We start from the raw sequence: 23,629 nt of genomic DNA, 5'->3' as shown, positions 1-23,629 counted from the left end.
TGAACATTCTAAGTTGCAGATACCAGGCACTGGGGAATTATCTGCTTTAGTTCCTTTAATTTTTTTTTGTTCACTAATACTGATTTCCTCTGATTTCTCCTTTTCATTACACTTTGGTTTCCCTGGTATTTCTGAGAAGTTGTTTGTGTTCTCTTCTGTGTACATAGAACCAAAGTGCTTGTTTAGTTACTCTGCCATTTTTTATTCCCTATTATTAATTCACCCATTTCCAACTCTAAGCACCTATATTTATCTTCACTAATTTGCCTGAATTGTAATTAAAGTTCAGTGGGTTCCACTGTCATCATTACATTACTCAGACAAAGATAGGAATGGCTTAGTATGGCTTACATTTCAACACTAGTTATTTTTCACTTTAATCTATTATTGATGAAGTATGCAGACTACGACCTCTGAGGTTCCCAAAGAGCTGACTGGTTCCAACATTCTTCTCACTTACACTGTCCCTTGCAAACATTCATGTAAAACCAGTGCTGTTTTCCATAGGTGCACTGATATTACCCCAACACCACAACACAGGCACCTCCCTCAGCCTCTCTGCTGCCTCCATGAGTACTTGTCTAATATCCAGTACTGGATATGTGGAGATTTCTTCCATTTTTATCCGTTATTTGATAGGAAGACTGCATCTATCATCTTGATCCCTGCTATAAATAGCACTTGCCTGCCACTCTTCCTGCCAACAATCTGATTTGGAGCACGACTGCTGTAATCTTAATGCTACATTTTATTGAAGATGAGCTTCGGATCACACGGAAAAACCATCAATAATATATTCTCTAAAACGTCAACCCGGGCTCAGAGCAACCACGCCTTTTATTGTCCTTAGAGCTAATGATTACAATAGACTCCTGTCAAATGTTTCTGTTCCTATTCTCCACGAACAAGATCATCCAAAACCGTTGGTGCATTAATTTGCACCATACTGTTCACACATAATCCCAATGTTAAATGAAGTACATTGATTCTAAGTTAAGCAATGGCTGACCTTAGTTTTCTGTTTCCTCTGTGATCCCTGCAGGTCCCTCTTACTGTATTATTCTTTGAACTTAGTGTTTTCCTCCGTTTTTAATCTCTTAATCATCTCTGAAATGTAATAATTCATACCCCAACCTTCAGTTGTCAATCCTTTAGGTCTTGGCATTCTCTTTCTAAGCATTTTGGCCTTTCTAATTCTCTTTTGGCCATTAAAATGCTCCACTAAACCTATCTTGTCCTGGGAACTACCATTGTGGCTCACCAGCCATTTAATTGTTTGCTAACACTGGTTATCAGAGGAGTTTGGTTGAGCTTAGTATGCCCAGGTGTCAGAGATTTCCTCAGCTCAAGGACCTTGTTTTGAGCTTGTATAGCATTTCTGCCCAGCTGCTTAGACTGCTTTGAGTGGTGCAGTTCCAGGAGCAACCAGCCTTGACACCTTCTGCAAGGTCGAGAAAGGACCCATATTGTGCTTGAGACAAATCCTGAGATTTATTTTTGACTGGTTTCTTGGAGAAGATCGTGTCCTCTCTACCTTCATCTGGATGGAATCCGCACTGTAATTCAGGAAGCAACGTTTCAGCTGCTGCGAGGAGGTGGTTGAGGAAGATCCTTGTGAAAACTTTCCCTGTAGCAGCAGGGAGAGTTCTCTGAAGTTATTGCAATTAGATTTGTGTCCTTTGCTGAAGATGGCTCACAAATTGTGTCTGAAATAGTTCCTTTCTAGGTCATTTGCGAGACTTTGTACAGAGATGTCTTTGCAGGGTCCTTGAAATCTGCAATGTTCAGAAGAGCCTTTGATTGTCAGTTAAGGGCAACTGTGAAGATCGTGTATCAGTGCAAACTGTTTCCTTCACCTGGTTTTACCTATCACCTGCCAGTATGTACTCCTTCTCCTCCATACCTTCTTATTCTGGCTTCTCCCCTTTTCCTTCTCAGACCTAATGAAAGGACTCAGCCTGAACCATAGCCTGTCTACCCCCTTCCAGAGATACTGCCTGACTTGCTAAGTTCCTCCAGCACTTTGCTTAAGATTTTCAGCGTCTTTAGAATCTCTTGTGTTTATCATCACCACAATTTTTTTTCTCAATCTTTCTTGCTGAACATCACCTCCAACAAGTTTCTGATTAGAGAACAAATAGCCCACAGAACAGATGAAAAACTATTCAACCTAAATCACATCTACGCCAGAAATGAAACTAACACATCTGCTGCCATCAAGCTGCAACAACTAACATTTTATGGCAAAATTACTAACCAGTGTCAACAAACCTTGAAAATGTTTGTATAATAGGATAATATTTCCTTTAAAATGTCCTTATATCATCATTCTTGTTTCATACGCAGCTCATCTGCATTAGAGGTTTTTAATAATTAAGCAGAAGAGTGTGGACATACCTTTAGCAGTCTGGACCTATCTACATTTAGAGGGCACTTTGATCCCAGAACTCAGTTTCATGCTGACCAGTGGGCACCCATCCATATTAATCCCACTTTCCAGCACATACCTGTTTCTCACTTTTATACTCAAACTATCATGAAGTTACAAGCTCTATAACCTTTTTTCAAGTCTCTGAGATTGATACTTGATATTCCTGTAACAGGAACAGATTTGTTTTCAAATTACCCCAATGCACCTTGACATTTGAACCCCAAACCATCATCCATCAAGATGACCGCTACTCTTTCCAGTCTTAGAACTTGTTCAGAAAGTCTAGGAGTCCTTCTGGGGTTTGGTGTAGACTTCCATGGCCCTGCACACATTGGGCATTTTGGACACAAACTATAGTTAAAATGGTTGATTCATTCGACCTTCCCACTACATGTCATCTAACGGCTAAGACTCTCTCAGAGCGTGATTTTCCTCACCTATTGTTAATCATGGCCTTGCTTCAAAAGGAGGCTTCCTCAGGAAGACAGGAAGACCTGTAAGAAGAAGAGTTCAGGGTGCAGGATCACTGATTTCCATTGCCATGGCACTAGAGGAAGAATGCGTGGGAAAAATCAGAATCAGAATCAGGTTTATTAACAGATCTCATGAAATCTGCTGAAGGGTTTTGGCCCGAAACATCGACTGTACTTTTTTCCATAAATGCTGCTTGGCCTGCTGAGTTCCTCCAACTCTTTGTGTGTGTTGCTCAGATTTCCAGCATCTGCAGATTTTCTCTTAGATATCATGAAATGTTTTGTGGCAGCAGGACATTGCAAAAATAAGTACAAAAGGAATAAATTGTGCAAACGACGAATAATGAAGTAGTGTTCATGCGTTCATGGACCATTCAGAAATCTGATGCTGGTGAAGAAACAGTAGATGATTGCCCTAAATCTGTCCCAAGAAGTAGAATAGGTGTCCTATTTTTGATATTTCAAGAATTTAACTTGTACAATAAGCATAATTAAGAAATAATTGATCTTGAAGGCAGAATACAGGGTTAATGGCAGGATTCTTAACAGTGTGGAGGAACAGAGTAATCTTGGCATTTGCTGTCATAGATCCCTCAAAGCTGCAGCCCAAGTTGATAAGGTTGTTAAAAAGATGTATGGTACATTGGCCTTCATTAGTCATGTGACTGAGTTCAAGAGCTGAGAGGTAATGTCGCAGCTCGATAAAACTCTGGTCAGATAACAGTTGCAATATTGGGTTTAGTTCTGTTCACCTCGTTATAGGAAAGATGTGGAAGCTTCAGAGAGGACGCAGAGGAAATATACCAGCATTCTGCCTGGATTGGAGAGCTCGTCTTATGAGGATCGGTTGAGCAAGCTAGGTTTTTCTCTTTGGAGCGAAGGAGGATGAGAGGTGACTTGACAGAGGTGTACAAGATGGTAAGAGGCACAGGTAGAGTGGACAGCCAACACCTTTTTCACAGGCTTATACAAGGGGGCATAACGTTTAAGGTGTTTGTAGAAAAGTATATGGGGTGGATGTTAGAGGTAGGAATGTACTACCAGAGGCAGATACATTAGGGACATTTAAGAGGACTAGAGAGGCAAATGGATGGAAGAAAAGTGGAGGGCTATATGAGAAGGAAGGGTTAGATTGATGTTGGTGTAGGTTCAAAGGGTAGCACAATATTGTGGACACGGGCCTATACTGTGTTCTACCGTTCTATGTTCAATATTCTTAAAACTATGTTGTTCCCCTTATATTCCAGGGCTGCATTATCCTGCTCTTGATTAGAAACTTGAAAGAAAGTAGGCTGCACTCTTGATCTGTAACTGTGGTGAACCATGATTCTGGGGATGAAGAAACATAAGAAATAAGAGCAGGAGCAGGCCATCCGGCCCATCGAACCTGCCCCGCCATTCAATAAGATCACAGCTGATCTGTCTGTAAACTCAACTCCATCTACCTGCCTTTTCCCCATAACCCTTAATTCCCTTACTAGGTAAAAACCTATCTAACTGTATCTTAAATATATTTAGTGAAGAAGCCTCAACTGCTTCCCTGGGCAGAGAATTCCACAGATTCACCACTCTCTGGGAAAAACAGTTTTTAGTCTTGAGCAAACACGAGGAAATCTGCAGATGCTGGAAATTCAAACAACACACACAAAATGCTGGTGGAACACAGCAGGCCAGGCAGCATCGATAGGGAGAAGCGCTGTCGACGTTTCAGGCCGAGACCCTTAAGGGTCCTGACGAAGGGTCTCGGCCCGAAACGTCGACAGCGTTTCTCCCTATCGATGCTGCCTGGCCTGCTGTGTTCCACCAGCATTTTGTGTGTGTTCTAGTCTTGAATTTGGTTAGAGTCTTTCTGCTGTTCAAAAGTCCGGTGTGCAACAGGTCTTGGGACTAAAAGCCCAAGTTCTTAATATCTATCTGAGAATTTACTTCATTAAATAAGTGGCATAATTTAAAGTGTTCCTGCAGCTTCTTAATTTTAAATGAAGATTGAAATATTGAAAGTATTTTAACCAACTATTCCTCTTACACAGCTTTTCTATTAGGTAACTTAACGCAGAACAATTTCACGTGGAAGGCTCAGACTGCATGGGATGTTATTACTATAATGCAGAGTTCATCATTCAAGCATATGGCTAACTGCGAATGCTTGCATCAAATGTAACTCCTGCAGCAGTCATGGTACAGAGAATCAGAGCAAAACATTGCTGTCTCAGGATCATGATAGGATTTCTCTCTCAGTGATTTTGCATTTCTTTTGGTTTTCGAGCTGGTTTCCCTTTATGTATGCAGGGTTGCACAATGCCTGCTTTTCCCCGCCCACCTTGCCTCTCTTTGCGGGCTGCAGCGCAGTCTCAGCTCTCTTCCCTTCAGCACGGTCGCTAACTGAAACACAGCTGGCCGTCCACCCGCGGGGATCTCCGGTCCACCAGCTTTACGAAGACTGGTGTCGATCATATTACAAGGAGGCTTCCTACCTGGAACAACCAAATGGAAAAAGGTGTCTGTCCCAGTACAGCAGAGTTTAGCACTGACGCTCGCTTCCTACTCGCATCGACCTGTTCTCCCCCCACCCCCCCCACCACCCACCACCCACCACCCACCACCACCCACCACCACCCACCCCACTTCTTCTGCTTTGATGTTTTGAAACCATATTGTGTGTGTTGCACAGGATACAAGTGAAACAGTTAAGTGTGGTGTGGGTTAGGTGATCATGCTCGATGTTCAAAGGTAAGTAATTTTAGGCAAGCCGGCTGTTGAGTAGGAAAGATTTTCGTCCACTTTTGGCGCTATCCGTGCATATATGGTATAGTAAGTAAGCAAGCAATTGTCTGACAGTGAATGGCGACGTTAGTCAGTAATTCTGAACTGTCCGGGACCGTTCATTCCTACATTAGCCAACGTTTATATTTTAATTTCCTGCAGGTGGACGTTTGTAGTCCGAGAGAGAAGGCGTGAGCGCTACAGAGCTCTGGAGTGAAGATCCCCACAACGACCAGCTGGCCAAGCAGTGCAGCATTACTGTTGCGACCATTGGGATATACCTGGAAGAACTTTTTCTTTCTGTTGCACACGTTGATCTGCCTCGTGAAGGACAAGTGGATTTTCCCACTTTGAGACAGAGAGCCTGGATTCTGTGTCACTGAGGGACCAGTTAAGCAGCGGACTGTAAATCATGAGTGAATTCTGGTTGTGTTTCAATTGCTGTATTGCAGAACAGCCGCAGCCGGTAAGTGTGACCTAATTACGATGGCAAGTTTTTATTTGGGGGAGGGGGGGAGGAGAGAGAAGATCGCCCAGTCAACCTGGATCCCAACGATCAGCAAACAGGGGCTGGAGAGAATGAAAGGGCCAAGATATTTTGAGTTTGATACACTTTAGAAGTAGGTGATTAAAAACGGTCCTGCCTGGTGAGGGGCAGGGTTGAAGTTTACCAGAATCAGATTGGCATTCAAAGCATGGTTTCTAATTCAATTGGTCAAATGCTGTGGAAGGGTGTTCTGCAGGAGCACCCTCCTGGTAATTTTCCTTACACAGCGTTAAAAGCCATTTTTATAGAGCTTCCAATTAGATTGTGGTAAATGTGTTGATATTGTTTTGCACTCAGTATAACCTTCACGAGGTTTTCAGTCATTTGCTGACTCTACTGTCCAGGTTATTTGTTCCTATACACTTTAACTCTGCATTCTCCAGAGTTATTTGTTTTATGGGATGCCAGCTCAATCATTGCTCGTCTCCCTAATGGCTTCCTCTTTCCACTCCAGCCACAGGGAAACTCCAGCCTTTCCCTACTATCACAGCCTGCAGAAAGATGGCATTAGTGTTAATAATAAAACTGTAACTGAGATTGGCAAGAGTGGTTAATAGAGAACAGGGAAAATTAGGACTCTTATGGGGTGGACAAGAACGAACAAGAACAGAATTGATTCCTCGTACCATTGAGAAGATCCTGGAACTTCTTTTACCATTGGAGTCCTTCTACGAAGCTTTTATCTTTTAATTGAATCAAATGGCTTGCTGGGCTATTTCAGAGGGTGATTAGGAACATACCACATTGTTGTGGCTCTGGAGTCACATGTCGGCCATCAGCCAAGGAAGGCAGATCTCTTTCCCCGGAGGATGTTAGAGAACCAGATGGGTATTTTTACGACAATTTAATTTCATGGTTCTATTAGTCTTTATTTTTAAATTCTGCACCATTTAATTAACTGAATTTAAATTCTCCTGCTGCTCTGTTGGGATTTGAACTTGTCTCTGAATCTTTTGACCTTGGTGGTTGTTATGAGCTCTTTATTAAAAATGTGGATAAATAAACTATGGCAACATCTGAGAATGCAACTTTGTACCAAAGAGCTTTGGCCAAAAGGGGGATATAATATTCTCAACTGTACATTAGTACTTGTTAACAGAATATGTAGATATACAATTCAATATTAGAAAATGAAATAAAGTTAAACAGTCAAAAATTTATCCAGATCTTAATTTAGAAATGTCAACTTAGAAATTGTTTTCACATGACTACTTAGAGAAAAACTTTGCAAAACAAAAATATTATAAACTGCATTCCTTAATTAGGCACTTATTTTCAAATTAAGGCTAATCTTGCTGATTGAGTTTAGTTAATTGTCTCAATATTTCACTTTGCCTTAATGTAATCCTTTGTAAACTGCATTAACATAGATATTGTGCAAGAGAGAACCCTTGGGCTAGTTTATTCATTAGTAAAATTGTTAGAACAAGTGAAGCTAAAGCTTAAACTAGATGTTCACAAAAATTAACTGTGAACAAGTTCCAAAAAGCAGAAGGAAATATCCTCATTATTTATAATTTTCCGTGTTGTGAGCTATGATCAGCCTTACAGTGGCACTTCCTGAATGTATGGTTCTCAATAAGTCGATATTGAACTTCACAGAAACTTCCTGCTTGAAACAAAATGTTGCTGTCTTATGTTGAAACAGGAAAGGAGATGTGGCTTTAATTTTTTTTTTACATTAGTGTGAGAGCTTAAGCTTTCATGTCTGGTCCTGTGCCATCTGTTCATGCTGCATTGCCAATTATTAACCTGTGATGGAAGGAGGTGGGCGTGTGGTTGCATTTATAAGCAAGAAGGGAGATTTTGTGTAGAACTCCTGCGTACTTCCGAGTGGCTGGCTACAAGGATATTAGCAACAGTCTTACTCAGGCAAAGAAAGGAGGATTATTTTATTTTCATCATGGTTACTGGCTCAAATTTTCTTTTTAATTAAATCATGCTAATACCATGTTTAAATTGCACAGATCTAATATCAATAACAATCATTTTCTAATTTTTTGTTAATTTGCTATCACTTAGCTAATTTTATGAATTTGTAATTTAAATTGAGGGAGTTCTACATTGCTGAAGATACCATAATGTAAGTAAGATGAAAAACCCTTTCTTGACATAAAGGATGCATTGCACTGTTGGAAAATAAGTATGGATCCAGGACATTCAGAATTTTCAACATGGGTTACATGTTAAAGTGATCCAGTCCAGTTTGGAATGCTCAAAATAGAAAGAATAAAATATACAATCTGCTATTTTTGGAAAGTAATGTAAGTATATAAACATTGCTCATAAACAGGATATTTAATATTCTATGTGTACTGTAAATTTGCCAGGAGTAAGCTCAGTTATGATTTCACTGAGTCCTAATACCTTGAAAGAACTGCTCCAGAGACACAAGTTCAAATCCCAGCCAGCCAATTGAAGATTGCAAGCTCAGTTCATTTAATAACATAAAGTAGAAGCTAGAATCCCTATCACAGTGGCCATAAAATTACTGGACTGGCATCCAAAAACTCATCTGGTTTACTAGATGACCTTTATGGAAGGCTGCATTACCCTGGTGCATCTGATGAGCAAGTGGTTGAAGGAGTAGTGCAGAGGGCAGGGTTTCAGATTTCTGGATCATTGGGATCTCTTCTGGGGAAGGTATACCCTGTACAAAAAGGATGGGTTACATCTGAACCTGAGCTGGGCCAATATCCTTGCCAGCACATTTGCTAGAGCTGTTAGGGAGGTCCCTAAAATGATGGGGCTGAGGATAGGGTGGTTGGTATACAAGCATTGTGTAGGTAGAGGGTGAGGAATGATGGGGATGAGTTGAAGTGTTACCTGGGGTCAAAATCAAAAAGGATGATGAATACAGGTCTGAAGTTGTTGTATTTGAAGGTATACAGATTAAGGTAGATGATCTTGTAGTGCAGTTAGAGGTCGGCAGCTATGACTCTGAGCATCTCAGTCATGGCTGGAAGAAGGTTATAGTGGGAGCTTAACATCCAAGGGTACACCTTGTATCAAAAAGCATAGGCAGGTGACATAAGGTCAGAAGTAGAATCCTTGTGTAGAGTTAAGAAACTGCAAAGGTAAAAAGACCCTGACAGGAGTTACAAGACCATAAGACATAGGAGTAGAATTAGGCCATTTGGCCCATTGAGTGCTTCACTATTTAATCATGGCTGATCCTCAGCCCCACTCCCTGGCCTTCTCCCTGTAACCTTTGATGCCATGTCCAATCAAGAACCTATCAAGCTCTGCCTTAAATACACCCAACGACCTGACCTCCACGGCTGCCTGTAGTAATAAATTCCACAAATTCACCACTCTTTGGCTAAAGAAATTTCTCCGCATCTGTGTTTTTAAATGGACAGCCCTCCATCCAGTGGCTGTTTACTCTAGTCCTAGACTCCCCCACCATGGGAAACATCTTGTCCACATCTCCTCTGTCTAGGCCTTTCAACATTCAAAAGGTTTTAATAAGATACCCCGTCATCCTTCTAAATTCCAGTGAGTACAGACACAGATCCATCAAACATTCCTCATATGATAACTCTTTCATTTCCAGAATCATCCTTGTGAGCATCCTCTGAACCTTCTCCAATGCCAGCACATTTTTTCTTAGATGAGGAGCCCAGAACTGTTCACACTACTCAAGGTGAGGCCTTCACCCCTGCCTTATAAAGCCTCAGCATCACATCACTGCTCTTGTATTCTAGACATCTAGAAATGAATGCTAAAATTGCATTTGCCTTTCTCACCACCCCCTCTACCTGCAAGTTAACCTTTAGGACGTTCTGCACAAGGACTCCCAAGTCCCTTTGCATCTCAGATTTTTGGATTCTCTGCCCATTTAGAAAATAAATGGGAAGGAATTATATACTGGCCTTTGGACAGTAGCCAAGATGTGAGGTATAAATTACATTGGGAGAATGGAAATTGGCAATGTTATGATGGTCATGGGAGATTTGAATATGCAGGTAGTTTAGGAAAATCAGGTTGGTGCTGGATCTTAAGAGAGGGAATTTGTAGAATGCCTACAAGATGACTTTTTAAAGCAACTTGTGGTTGAGCCCACTGGGGGAAAGGCAATTCTAGATTGGGTGTTGTGTAATAAACCAGATTTGATTAGGGAGCTTAGTGTGAAGGAACCCTTAGGAGGCAGTGGTCTTAATATGATAGAATTCATCTTGCAGTTTGAAAGGGAGAAAATAAAGTCAGATGTATTAGTATCATGGTAGAGTGAAGGGAATTACAGAGGAATGAGAGGGGAGCTGGCCGAAGTTAATTGGAAGAGGGCACTATCAGAGATGATAGCAGAACAGTAATGGCTGGAGTTTCTGAGGGTAGTTCAGAAGGTGCATGATAGATGCATCCCAAAGATAAAGTGGTATTCTAAAAGGAGAATAAGGCAACTGTGGCTATCAAAGGAAGTTAAAGATAGCATAAAAGCAAACGTGAGGGCATAACATATAGCAAAAATTAGTGTGAAGTTAGAGGATTGGGAAGCTTTTAAAAACGAAGAGAAGGCAACTAAAAAGCCATAAGGAGAGAAAAGATGAAATATGAAGGTACGCCAGCAATAGTATAAAAGGGGAAACCAAAGGTTTCTCAGGTATATAAAGAGGAAAGGAGGGGTAAGAGCAGGTATCAGATCACTTAAAAATGACGCTGGAGAGGTAGTAATGGGGAACAAAGAAATGGTGGATGAACTTAATACATATTTTGTGACAGACTTCGCTGTGGAAGACACTAGAAGAAATTTGAGAGTGTTAGGCAAAAGTGAGTGTTGTTGCTTGGGAAGATGAAAATACTGAAGGTAAATAAATCACCAGGATCAGATGGACTACTCTCCTGTGTTCTGAAAGGTAGCTGGAGAAATTCTGGAGGCATTAGTAATGATCTTTCAAGAATCACTAGATTCTGGAATAGTTTCAAAGGCCTGGCAAAATTGCAAGTGTCACTCCACTCTTTAAGAAGAGAGGAGGTGGAAGAATGATATTATAGACCCACTAGCCTGACTCTAGTGGTTGGGAAGATGTTGGAATCAACTATTAAGGATGAGGTTTCAGGGTACTTGGAGGCACATGATAAAATAGGCCAATGTCAGCATATTTTCCTTAAAGGAAATCAGGATTTCTTTGAGTAAATAAAAGGCAAGATGGACAAAGGAGAATCAGTGGATGTTGTGTACTTAGATTTTCAGAAGAAGGCCTTTGACAAGGTGCTGCACAGCAAAGAATCTAGCATGGATCAGAGATTGGCTAACTGGTAAGAGGCAAAGAAGAGGGCGTATTCTGGTTGGCTACTGCTGACTAATGGTGTTCTGCAGGGGTACGGTATTGGGACTGCTCCTTTTCACGTTATATGTCATCGACTTGGATGATGGGAGTTGATGGCTTTGTGGTCAAGTTTGCAGACGACATAAAGATAGATGGAGGGGCAAATAGTGTTGAGGAAGTAGGGCAGCTGCTGAGGTACTTAGACAGATTGGGAAAATAGACAAGGATGTGGCAGATAGAACATAGTGTAGGGAAGTGTATGGTCATGCACTTTAGTAGATGGAATAAAGCTGTAGAATATTTTCTAAATAGCGAGTAAATTAAAAAATTCCAGGTGCAAAGGGACTTGGGAATACTCCTGTAGGATTACGTAAAAGTGAACTTGCAGGTTGAGTGGGTGGTAGGGAAGACAAATGCAATGTTAGCATTCATTTTGAGAGGACTAGAAAAGAAGAGCAAGAAATTAATGCTGAGGCTATATAAGGCATTGGTCAGACCGTGCTTGGAGTGTTGTGAGCAGTTTTGGGTTCCTTATCTAATAAAAGATGTGCCGGCATTGGAGAAGATCCAAATGAGGTTCTGAAGAATGATTCCAAGAATGAAAGGGCTAACCTGTGAGGAGCATTTGATTTCTCTGGGCCCTACTTGCTGGAGTTTAGAAGAATGAGGGAAATCTAACTGAAACCTATTGAATATTGAAAGGCCTGGATAATGTGAATGTGGAGAGGATGTTTCCTATGATGGGTGAGTCCATGACTAGAGGATGCCGTCTCAGAATAGCCAAAGTCAACTTAGAACAGAGGTGAGGAGGAATCTCTTTAGCCAGGTGGTGGTGAATCTGTGGAATTATTTCCCATAGATGGGTGTGGAGGCCAAGTAATTGAGTATATGTTAAGTGGAGGTTGATAGGTTTTTGATTAGTCAGGGCATCAAAGGTTATGGGGAGAAGGCAGGAGAATGGGGTTAGAGTGATAATAAATCAGCCATGATGGAATGGCAGAGCAGACTCAATGGTCTGAGTGGCCTAATTCTGCTCCTATGTCTTAAGGTCTTGTGGTGCCTAGCTGACAGGCCAACCAGAATCCTCTGCATTCTCAGTAGAGGATGTACCAAGTTTGTACACCGAGCAGCAATGGACCAGGCAGATAAAATCATGAGAATCACACTAGCTAATGTCCCAGAAGTTCCTGTTACCATTTCTTTTTCATCAAGAGAGAAAAGAAACTAGGTGAAGAGGTGTTGAAATGTCCAGTTGCAAAGAAATTGTGTTGAGAGTCCTCAGCTTTATTTCAAATTGCATGATCTTTCAAATCACTTCGCCTAAAATCTCTATTGCAATTAAGTTAGAAGTCAGGCTCTGATTTCAGTGAGGAGTATTATGTACTCGATGCAGTGGGAAATTTCACAGGGCACTCTAAGAGTAATTTCAATTAGGACAATAGCAACTCTACTGAGCTACATCGTCTCAAAGACTTTTGAGGATAGACAAACCCTGCCAGCATCGCACACATCCTATCAATTAATTAAAAATGAGACAGTGCCACTGAAGTTCTTTAGTTTCAACAAAACTGTGCTTTTATAAGTAGGTCAGTTACATACTTACCACAGAGTAAAATGTGGCATCTCTCATTTCCAGGCCAATTCATATTTGTATAGCAACTGTACCAGGACTTGCTCACCTAAGTCGAGATTGTTTGCCTGATTTTTCTAATGCAGTGCTCCCTTTGGAGGACTGTGGTGGGAATGGACCATGTTGTCCTAGGAGATACCACCATTGTAAACATTTGGGCAACGAGACTCCGAAATGGACTCTGGGACCCCACTAAGGATTCCCTTAGACTTCAGATCACATCCCATGTCCTGAGTGCACACTCCATTAATCCATCAATCTCTTCACCATTCCCTCCTGACACACTGTTCACTGGGTTGCCAGGCTTATCTGAGTACAGCCCAATCCAACCCAACACTCTCTGAAAAACAATTGTCCAAAAAACAGCAAATTGTAGGCATTCATAGAATACCCAGGTTTCACTGATTCCATTTTCTCGAACACTGTTATTTGAGGAACAAAGACTCAACTCCATCATTTGTCCTCACTTAGATGCTGCAGCTTCAAATACCAACACGAGAAAATCTGCTGATGCTGGAAATCCAAAGCAACACACACAAAATGCTGGATGGACTCAGCAGGCCAGGTAGCATCTATGGAGAAGAATAAACAGTCAATGTTTCAGGCCTAGGCCTTTCATCAGGACTCATGAAGGGTCTTGGCCTGAAATGTCGACAGTTTGCTCTTTTCCATAGATGCTGCCTGGCCTGCTAAGTTCATCCAGCTTCAAATACAGCTGTGTGCCTGGACTAATTTGCCTGTGAAGTCAAATTGATGGACACTGATGTCTTTTTAACCTAACATTCATGCCTGTTTACAATGATTGACCTCCCCCACTTCTCAGTGTCTGCTGGTCATTGCCACAAAGGTTTAACTACAAGAGGAAAAGACTGTATCTAGTTTTCCTTTTGTCTGTGGGAGCAGGCAGAGATGGCAATGGGATTTGTCTGTGTCAAAGCCTTAGCCAAAACACAGGCATTGAGAGACTGCAGTCTCACCTTTACAGATATCTGCTTGGCAACTTCTACCCAGAGTGCCTGGCTGTAAGAAGATCTTTGTGACCTGGTGTACACGAAAGAAAATATGTCCAGTATGTGTTCATCTGCCTGTCCAAGTCTTTCTGATTTCTTGCATTATTCCATCATTGCAGCATCTACTCATCTCACTGAAACACTCACCAGTATCTAGAAGAGTGTTACTCACACTATTGTATGTCCTGTTAGGAGCTGACTTCAGAGAATATTACTGCTGACCCAAGTGTTAATATCAACAAGAAATCCCCCATCAGTTAAGCAATGCTGTATTGAAGTTGTCAGTATAAGTTTAAATGGTCATTCATTACTCAGAAGAAGTTGACAATACTGTTTTTTCTGAACATCATAACTGAAGATTTATGTTTTTGTGATTTTTCACAATTAGTATTAGGGTGACCCACAATGTTGTTTTATTTCCATTTGAAAGTTGATAATATAATTTTCATCTTTTTGCCTCTTCCTATTTTATCTTAAAGATTTCTAATTAAAAATCAGAATTGCTGTTTAAACAACATAATGGATTAAAACCTTAACACTTGCAGCAACCAATTCTGCTGAACGAAGTATTAAAATGTATGATGAGCTACAGGTGCAGACCATAGTTTGTTTTCCAGATTTTCATTGCACTTTATTGACGAGCATTGCATGAAAATCCATGGTAATTTATAAATACTTGCCTGTTGTGGAAAAATCTGGACATTTTGATTGATCAGTTGAAAATACTAAATTGTTGGTGTGCTCTCATTAATACTCATGTGACTGATTCTAGTTAAATGGACAGATGCCAGCTGGTGAGTGGATTTTGAGCCAGTAATCTTCAAAGGGCTCTGGGCCTGACTGATATCCAGAGCTCACTTAGTTTGCAATTGAGATCCTAAGAGTGAATTTCTTTATAATTATGTCAATTAGGTTGGGACTTAAATTAGAAGTAATTTTCTTTGTCTCTGACAGCCGTTTGTTTATTTTGCCTAGAAACTGGTTGGTTAGCAAGTTTTTGTTTTGTATGCACAAATCACACACAAAGTATTTTATCCTGAGCTAGATCACTCTGGCAATAATTTCTAGGTCGGATAGAAGCCAGTGGGAAATGGAACTGGCTACCGCTGTCCATTACTTACAATAGTGCACGTGACATTTTTCTGTCAGGTTCACATCTCAAAATTTGTGCAGTGCTAGTTTCACCTTTGTACCTCAATGTCATGGCAACTGAAAGAACATTCCATTACCCTGTTGCTTCTTCCATTATGTAAAAGGGCACTGCAGACTGGGAAACTTGACTCAGCAGCTTATAGTCGACTTCAGGCTTCCGATGTCCACTGTGTGTGCTGAAACTAACGTGTAGGTTTTTCTTTGGCACTTCACTGCAGACATGGCCACTCAGTGGGTACCTCAATGAGAACAATAATCCAATTTGGAACTGTGCAATTCCCGTCTTTTATGTATAAGCCGCCTTCAAAGCCTGTGTAACCAATTTTGTGATTTTATGCAAGAAAAATTGATGGTTTTCAGCAATAGATTCAAAGCTGGTTTGGCTCACCAATAAAAGGAAAGTACAGTTTTTGATAGGTAATGAAATCATAAGAGAAGATCCAATAGAATTAAGTTTAGTTTCCATATGATTCAGAGTATTTCACAGAGCACCTTTTCAGTTAATTTGCTATTAGTGGCAAGAACACAGTATTTGCCTCATCTGTAACAACTGTATGTGAAGACACAAACAGGAAGCTTCTAATATTGTTCAAGACCTGACAACTTCTTGACTATCTTCCTGCAATCTCTGCCTCTTCATTGTCCATAACTTGGCCAATTCTTGTATCCTCTGCAAGCCTCTATCCACCACATCCCTCTTTAACTCTGTCTCATCTGTTAGTCCTGTAACCAAGAATGTTAAGCTGACAACCCTTCCCCTCATTAAGCTACATTTTTGTCAGTGCTCCCAACTCACCACCTTCACTTTCATTTAGCAAAACATCATTGGCCACAGTTAGGCTCCCTTTTTTTTATTGTTTGTTTCTCAACCATTCAAATTCTGTCAGTACTTGTTTGCCTTCCATTTTCAGATCTGCTTTTCTCTCCTCTGAATCTTTGCTCAGCTTCCCATCCCCAAGTCAAGTTGGTTTACGCCTTCCCCAGGTCTAGCCATGAGTACGTCTGTCCAGGTCTTGCTGAAACACAGCCTAGCCACCCTGTTCAAGTTCTAATTTTGCCAGTGCTCCTGGAATTTAAATCTTTCTTCACTGCACCGTTTCTCCATCCACACATTCTTTTGACTAACCTATTTCTAAATTCATTGGATTGTGACACTGGGAGTAACCTTTTGAGATCCTGCTTCTCATCCTTTCTCCTAATTCTATAAAGTATGCAGAACCTTTTCTTTCTCTTCCCATGTTAGTACGAATATGGATCATAGCCTCCGGCTGTTCATTGTCCTAGTCCTCAGAGTTTGGCAGCTCCTCAGTGACTCTGGCACCATAGAGGCACCAGGCCATTCTGCAGTCACGCCTGCGACAAGAATTGGGTTAAAAATTGTGACTTAATCACTTCAAGTTTATGAAGGAAAACTTTCAATTGATTCTGGGGAAAATAATCTGCCTTTGTAATTTATAGTTGTAATGTAACCCAAGGAGTGAAAGCAAATTGTGATGGGCTCGCCCTCCTTTGTTCTGGTAATACTATTTACAAGTGCCTGTGTTGTAAACGTGTAAGCACAGAGGTTTATCTGTGTGTGTATATAGTGCAAGGCTGTTAAAATTGAAATTCTGTTGGAATGAAAGGAACCAAAAATTGGGCAGAAGCGGAGAGGTCATCTCTGGCATTAAGTGCCTCAATTCAGGTGATCAGTTGTATTAATCTCAATTGCGTTATGACAAGATTTGAATATAAAGATGCCTGTGACTAGCGTTTTAAGCCTTGCTCTAGCTACTTTTTACATTGCCAGCTGTTCAGTTGAGTTCACCGAAAAACTCTATGCAGTGCATCATTTATATATGTCTTCAATGCGGAAACTAATCCTTGGCAGCATCGACCCTTTCTACCATTCAACCAGCGATACTAGAGAATTGCTGTTGTGCAACAGGAAACAAATGCATTCCCAGTGGAAATGATGTTAGTCACCTACCTTTAAAATGGTCACTCAGAAGTGATTGCAGGCATTAGTCCCAGCTCAGGATTCAGTTAACTGGATTCTAGATGAAATGTTAAATTGATCCCATGACCCATGATCTTATATTCTTCAGTTTTGTATTTTTTTTAAAGTTTAATTCTGGTTTTCTTTCTTTCTACCTACCCCATTTTATTAGAATCCCAGTATAAAAGTTCAAAGTAAATTTTATTATCAAAGTTCATATGTCACCATATACAACCCTGAGATTCAAACAAATCAGAGCAGGATTTGTACTGTGAACGGTAGAACACTCGGAGTACAATGAGTCAAGCGGACCATGGAGAACAGTGCATAGTTTAGCATCCTAGGTGGAGCAGGTGGTGAAAAAGGCTTTCAGCATACTGGCCTTCATCATTTAAGGCACTGAGTACAGGCGATGGGACATTATGTTGCACTTCTATATAAGTCATTGCTGAGGGCCCTGTTGGAGTACTGTGTGCAGCTCTGGACACCTGTTATAGGGGGAAAAAATGTAGATGAACTGGAAAGAGTGCAGAGCAGGTTCATGAGGATGTTGCCAGGTCTAGAAGCCTGAGTGATAGGCACAGGTTTAGCCATACTAGGCCTTTATTCCTTGGAACTTGGGAAAATGAGGCGCAACTTCATAGAAGTGTTTAAAATTATGAGATGTGTAGATAAGGTGAATGGCTAAGTCTTTCCCCCAGGGTAGTGGAGTCCTAAACTAGGGGCATAGATTTAGGATAAGAGGGGAAAGATTTAAAAGAAGCCTGAGGGGCAACTTTTTCACACCGTGTGAGTGGAATGAGCTGCCAGAGGAAGTAGTAGAGACAGATAAAATGGTATAATTTATAAAGCACTTGTATATGTTCATGGAAAGAAGGGATCTGAAGGGATAGGGGCCAAATGCGAGAAACTGGTACCAATGTTACAAAGTGGCACTGAGGAAAATGATCAGCCAAGATCTTATTTAATGGCAGACCAGGCAGGAGAGGACAACCTGGTCAGCATGGAGCTGTTGGGCTCAGCAGCCTGTAATTGTGCCATATTTCACATTGCCTCTATAAATTAAGAGCAGGAGTAAATCACTCATCCTCGTGAGCCTGTTCTTCTCGTTCAGTAAGATCTCAGCTGACCTGATTGTAACTGACGTAATTCAGGCCGACCCCTAAAAAAATCCCAGAGTTCCAAACTCTTTGAGTCCCCCTTGGGGAGAGAGAGGAATCAACTCATTTGTCTCAAGGATGCAACTGCATATGTTTAAGCAGTCACCCCATTTCTAAACTGTCCCACAAGATAAAGCTTCCTGTCCACGTCCATACTTTCATGGCCCCCTGGGGTCTTGTGTTGTGCGCAGTTCTGGCCTCTAAATTTTCAATGATGGTTGCAGAATTGACCTGCAAAACATCTTCACAAGTTGACCCTATAACATATCAGGCTGCAAGCCTCAGGCACCAGTTGCTACTTGTGCAACCTGTCAACGTCAGGGGTGTATAACACCAATAACACAGCCTCTGACCTGCAAGGTTGGTGCTTTTGGCTCAGAGTTTCCAGCCATTATCATTTGTTTACTGTTAAGCAGTTGGACACTCTTAAATTGAAATATTTTCAAACTTGCATAAAAGCATTGAAAATAGCCTCTCCTACCTGGTCTGCCATTACATAGGATCCTCAGTGTCACTTTTTAACATCCCCTTTTTCCTGTGATATCTGAAAATCTTTACCTCTCTATTTTGAATACTCCCAAGGACTGAACGTCCACAGTCCTCTTGTGTCCCATATTGAGAGATGAGACACCCAAGGAAAGGGAAATATTATCTCTACATCTATCCAGTAAAAACTTGTAAGGATTTTGTATGTTTCAATGAAATCATCTCATGGTTATCTAATGTTAAAGAAACATAGATCCAATCTGCTTTTTCGCTCCATCTTAAATGACAAATCCACCATCCCAAGAATCAATCTGGTGAGCCTCTACAACCAGTACATTCTTCTGAAGGAGAGGGTTTTAGACCTGTACACAGTATTACAGTTGTGATCTCATCAGGCCAGATATACCTGATGCAACATAAAGCACAGGAGAACTAGGCCATTTGACCCATCGAGTCTGTGCCACCATTCTATCATGGCTGATTTATTATCCCTCTCTACCCCATTCTCCTGCCTTCTCCCCATAATCTTTGATGTCCTTACTAATCAAGGACCTATCAACCTCCTCTTTAAGTATACCCAATGACTTGGTCTCCAGCTGTCTGTGGCAATGCATTCCACGTATTTCATGACCCTCTGGCTAAAGAAATTCCTCCTCATCTCTGGTGTCTCATCTGTATTCTGAGGCTGTGTCTTCTGGTCTATGGCTCCCTCATCATAGGAAACATCCTCCACCTCCCTCTACCTCGGCCTTTCAATATCCAATAGGTTTCAGTGGGATCTCCCCTCATTCTAAACTCCAGCGAGTGCAGGCCTCAAGCTATCAAGCAGTCCTCATACATTAACCCTTTAAATTCCAGGATCAGTCTCATTAACCTACACCTCTAATGACAGCACAGCGTTTTTAAACATGTTTCTGCTTTTGAACTCAAATCCACTTGCATTAATATTCAATGCAACTTTCCCCTTCCTAATTGCTTCCTGTTCCTGCACATTAACTTCCAGTGATTTTTGTGTGCAAGAACGTCAATGCCTTTTAGCCTGTGCTGTCATCCGGCCTTGCATTGTCAGCAACATTGGATTATTACACTTGGTGCTCTCATCCAATGTAAACAGTTCTGGGCTCAGCACAACACCGTGTTGCAAACCCTCCAGGCAGAGCAGCAAATCAGAAAATGATCTATTCATTCCAATTCCCTATTTTCTGTCCATTAACTAATATCAATCCATGCTGATATATTACCCCAACACCACGGGTTTTAATTTTGTTTATAATCTTATGTGGCACCTAGTCAAAGATGTTTATTTATTGATTTGTCCATTTATTCACTTATTGATTGAGATACAGTGTGGAGTATGACTTTCTGGCCCTCCAAGCTGCACATTCAGCAATATCTGATTTAATCCTAGCCTAATTACGGGACAATTTACAATGGCCAATTAACCTACCAACGGGTCTGTCTTTGGACTGTGGGTGGAAAACGGAAACTGACGTGGTCATGGGAGAACATACAAACTCCTTCAGACAGTGACGGGAATTGAACCTGGGTCGCTGGTCCTATAAAGCGATGTGCTAACCGCTACGCTGCCCCTTCTTGAAAGCCAAATGCAGGTAGACTTACAACCATTCTTAACAGGTAGCTAGATTTGGGTTGCATAGTGGCACAGTGATTAGTATTATTGCTTCACAGCTTAGTGAATGAAGTTCAGCCTTGGCCTCTGCTGTTGTCTGTGTGGAGTTTGCACGTTCTCTGTGTTCATGTGTTTTATTTCACTCGGGTGCATTGGTTTCCCCCCATAAATGTGCTGATGGGTTAATTGGTCACCTTAAGTTACCACCGGTGAATGTGAGTGGCAGGGAAATCAGTGGGTGGGGGGAGTTAGTGGGCACGTGAAACCAGAAAGGGTAGAAGTAGTTAAGCAAGGCAGTGAGATTGGAGGGGTGTGCTGAAAGAGGAAAAGGAATCTGAGTCATACAGAACAGAAAGGATTTTCAAACACCATATCCACACCAAACTTTAAGGACCAGTTTACACTAATCTTTCATCACTTCCAATTTATTCTCCCCACATTCCCACGAATTCCTTCCAGATGCCACGGCTCACCCGTGCATTAGACTCGATTTGCTGCGACTAATTATCCTCCCAGGGGAGGTCCACACAGTCACAGGGAGAAGGTGCAAACTCCACGCAGAGAGCACCCAAGGTCAGGATTGACCCTGATTATTGGAACCATGAGGCAGAAGCTCCAGTGGTTTTATCAATGGGCCAGCTTTAAAATGTTAGTGAACCAAATAACATTTTTAACATCAATCTACTTGTTTTGTGGTCACCATTCCTCATGACAAAAAGATTTTTTTAAAATTCCAGATTATTACCTGAATTTTAATTCCACAGCTGGCATGAAGGAATCTGAATTTGCAACTCTGGATTGTTAATCCCTTAATATAATTGCACCAGCACCCTACACAGTGACCCAAGTGGCCTATTTCTGTGTCATGAGGAAATATGAGATACAAAATTTCCCCTATTACTGACATCAGATTAATTGGTCTTTAGCCCCTTGATTTGTATCCCCTCCTTTGTAAATACATTGCAGTTCTGTGGAAACTCTTCTAGAATCGATGGAGTTTTGGAAGACAAGCAATGCATCTTCCAATCTTCTTTGGAATTGTGGGTGTTTTGGTACAGACTGGGAATGGGTCGTGAAGCGAACAAGTCCATTGTCATGATCAGCAAAGGGGAAGTATCACACAGAGGTTTGATGAGAGTTCTGTGTACTTAGTAGGTGTCTACAACATTTGATTAACCTGTGAGTTTCTTTCTAAGTGTGTTAGTTCCAATGTGCATTATGACACGCTGCCCCTTTAAGACTAATTTGGTACGTACTAAATGGTACAAGTGGGAACCAGTGCATATCGGTGATCAACTATTCATTTGCACTCTAATTGTGTTCAATTTCCTGAGCCTGTGAGGTGCCGATAGATGTTTTCATGTTGAATTGTTGAGCTGTTTCATCAAAATAGCAACCCAGACCCCTGCTCCATAAAAAATCTTGACAAGCGAAATGATTATCTAGGCCACGGAATCCCTCTGGATGTATGCAGAATTATTCCATTTATAGGATCCTAACTGTACTGCAGCAACACAGCTCTGTAACAGCACATGATAAGTAGGAGGCATAGCTGGAACAATAATCTGTCAAAATCTTGAAGGTCATGACACGAAAAGTCAAACCAGTTTCCTCAATGATTAGAAGTCGATGGAAGGAGGGTTCCAAGTAATATCAGCTCAAGGTAACTGAGAAAGTTTGAGGAAGTGATGTGAAGTTCTGCTTTCATTGATGGCTCCTTGGAAGAAATGTGTGATTTGAAAAGAAGAAGAGAGCTTCTGCAGCTGGGAAGCCAAGACAGCTTGAGAAACTTGATTATAATATTAAAATAGTATTTTACTATTTGATATTAAATAGCTCCCTCAATGACCTTTAGAGATATGTATATATGTTTGTTGGGTATGCAGTGATAGGAGTTGGGAACAGGCAAATCGAACAAACCACCAACCCCGACCAACCTGTGTGATCAGTGGGCCACCTTTTCACCTGTGTATATAATTTACTTTCAATGCATATATCACCCGTTTAAAAAAAAAAAAGTCAACTGTAAAGTTATGTACACAACTGTAATGGTTAGGAACATAAAATATTAGAATTAGGAACAAGAGTAGACAATCTGTCCTGTTGAGTCTTCTCCACCGTTCCAACAAGATCATAGCTAATCTGGCGTGGACTGAGCTAAACCTACCTGCCTTAGAATTAAGTAGGAGAATTCCTACTATGCAAAAATCTATTTACAGTGTTTTGGACACATTTCACGAGGTAGCCACTCTTGCTTCCCTGGGCAGAGAATTCCTCAGTATGTTGCCCAGTTCCTCCTCATCTCCATCCTAAATCTATTCTGAATCTTGAGGCTATGTCTTCTAGTTCTTGTCTCACCTACTAAGGAAAACGAATGCCTCTTTAATAATTCTTTAATAATTTTTTATTTCTATAAGTTCCCCTCTCATTTCCACTCTCAATTCTACTGAATATAGTCCCATCTCTTCTCACAGGCTAAACCCACATCTTTGGAATCAGCCTGGTGAACTTCCTTTGCATTACATCTTTTATATCTTTCATCTTGGCAGCAGCAGCCATGTCCTTTCTGTGCATCAAAGAAACCATATCAATTTCCTTGAAGGTGTCTGAAGACCCAGTGATGGTGAAGGAATTTATATGTTATGATGGTGTACAATTTGAAAGGGAGCATGCAGATGTGAGTTTGTGTTGCTGCGGCCGAAGCGCTAAACATTCAGTAAAACTCGCATTGTTGAGTACTAACAGGAATTAGTGGGATCTATAGGTAGTTGATTGAAATGTGTGTAAAAGAGGTCGCAGAGAAAATCAGGGGGCAACAGGATTGTGCCATGAGCTGGCATGAACTCAAAGGCCCGAATGGTCTCCATCTGTGTCATAAAGAAATAAGCAATTATGGGATATGTAGTTGCCATACATCTTTCCCTTGTAGGTGGGGAGTAGAATTCACAGGTTTGGGGCTTGTTCACAGTCATCCAGGTTCAAGATAGTGGACTAATGAAGCATGAATTGTACTATAACTTGCGTAGCTCTTTTGGAGATTTAACCAAGCCATTCGGGACTCGCGCATTTGATGAAAACTGCCTTAGGCAGCCCTCATGT

The 23,629-nt window shown here is 41.1% G+C and overlaps 1 protein-coding gene across 4 annotated transcripts in view; it reads left to right on the top strand.

Moving 5' to 3' along the window:
• Nucleotides 1-23,629, top strand: part of cdc42se2 (CDC42 small effector 2) — a 191,311-nt gene that overhangs the window by 128,200 nt on the left and 39,482 nt on the right. For 2 of the 4 annotated variants that reach the window (XM_073071950.1, XM_073071952.1), the window contains one exon: nucleotides 5,830-6,133. In XM_073071950.1, coding sequence (XP_072928051.1) covers nucleotides 6,080-6,133 — 54 coding nt within the window. In that variant the 5' untranslated portion in view covers nucleotides 5,830-6,079. Of the gene's footprint in view, nucleotides 1-5,235; nucleotides 5,402-5,534; nucleotides 5,635-5,829; nucleotides 6,134-23,629 lie in introns of those variants that run through there. The other 2 variants (XM_073071943.1, XM_073071958.1) reach the window with 2 other exon arrangements.

This window comes from Hemitrygon akajei, chromosome 2 (assembly GCF_048418815.1).
Source record: "Hemitrygon akajei chromosome 2, sHemAka1.3, whole genome shotgun sequence".
Classification (NCBI taxonomy): domain Eukaryota; kingdom Metazoa; phylum Chordata; class Chondrichthyes; order Myliobatiformes; family Dasyatidae; genus Hemitrygon; species Hemitrygon akajei.
This window is presented reverse-complemented; position numbering and strand designations above follow the sequence as displayed.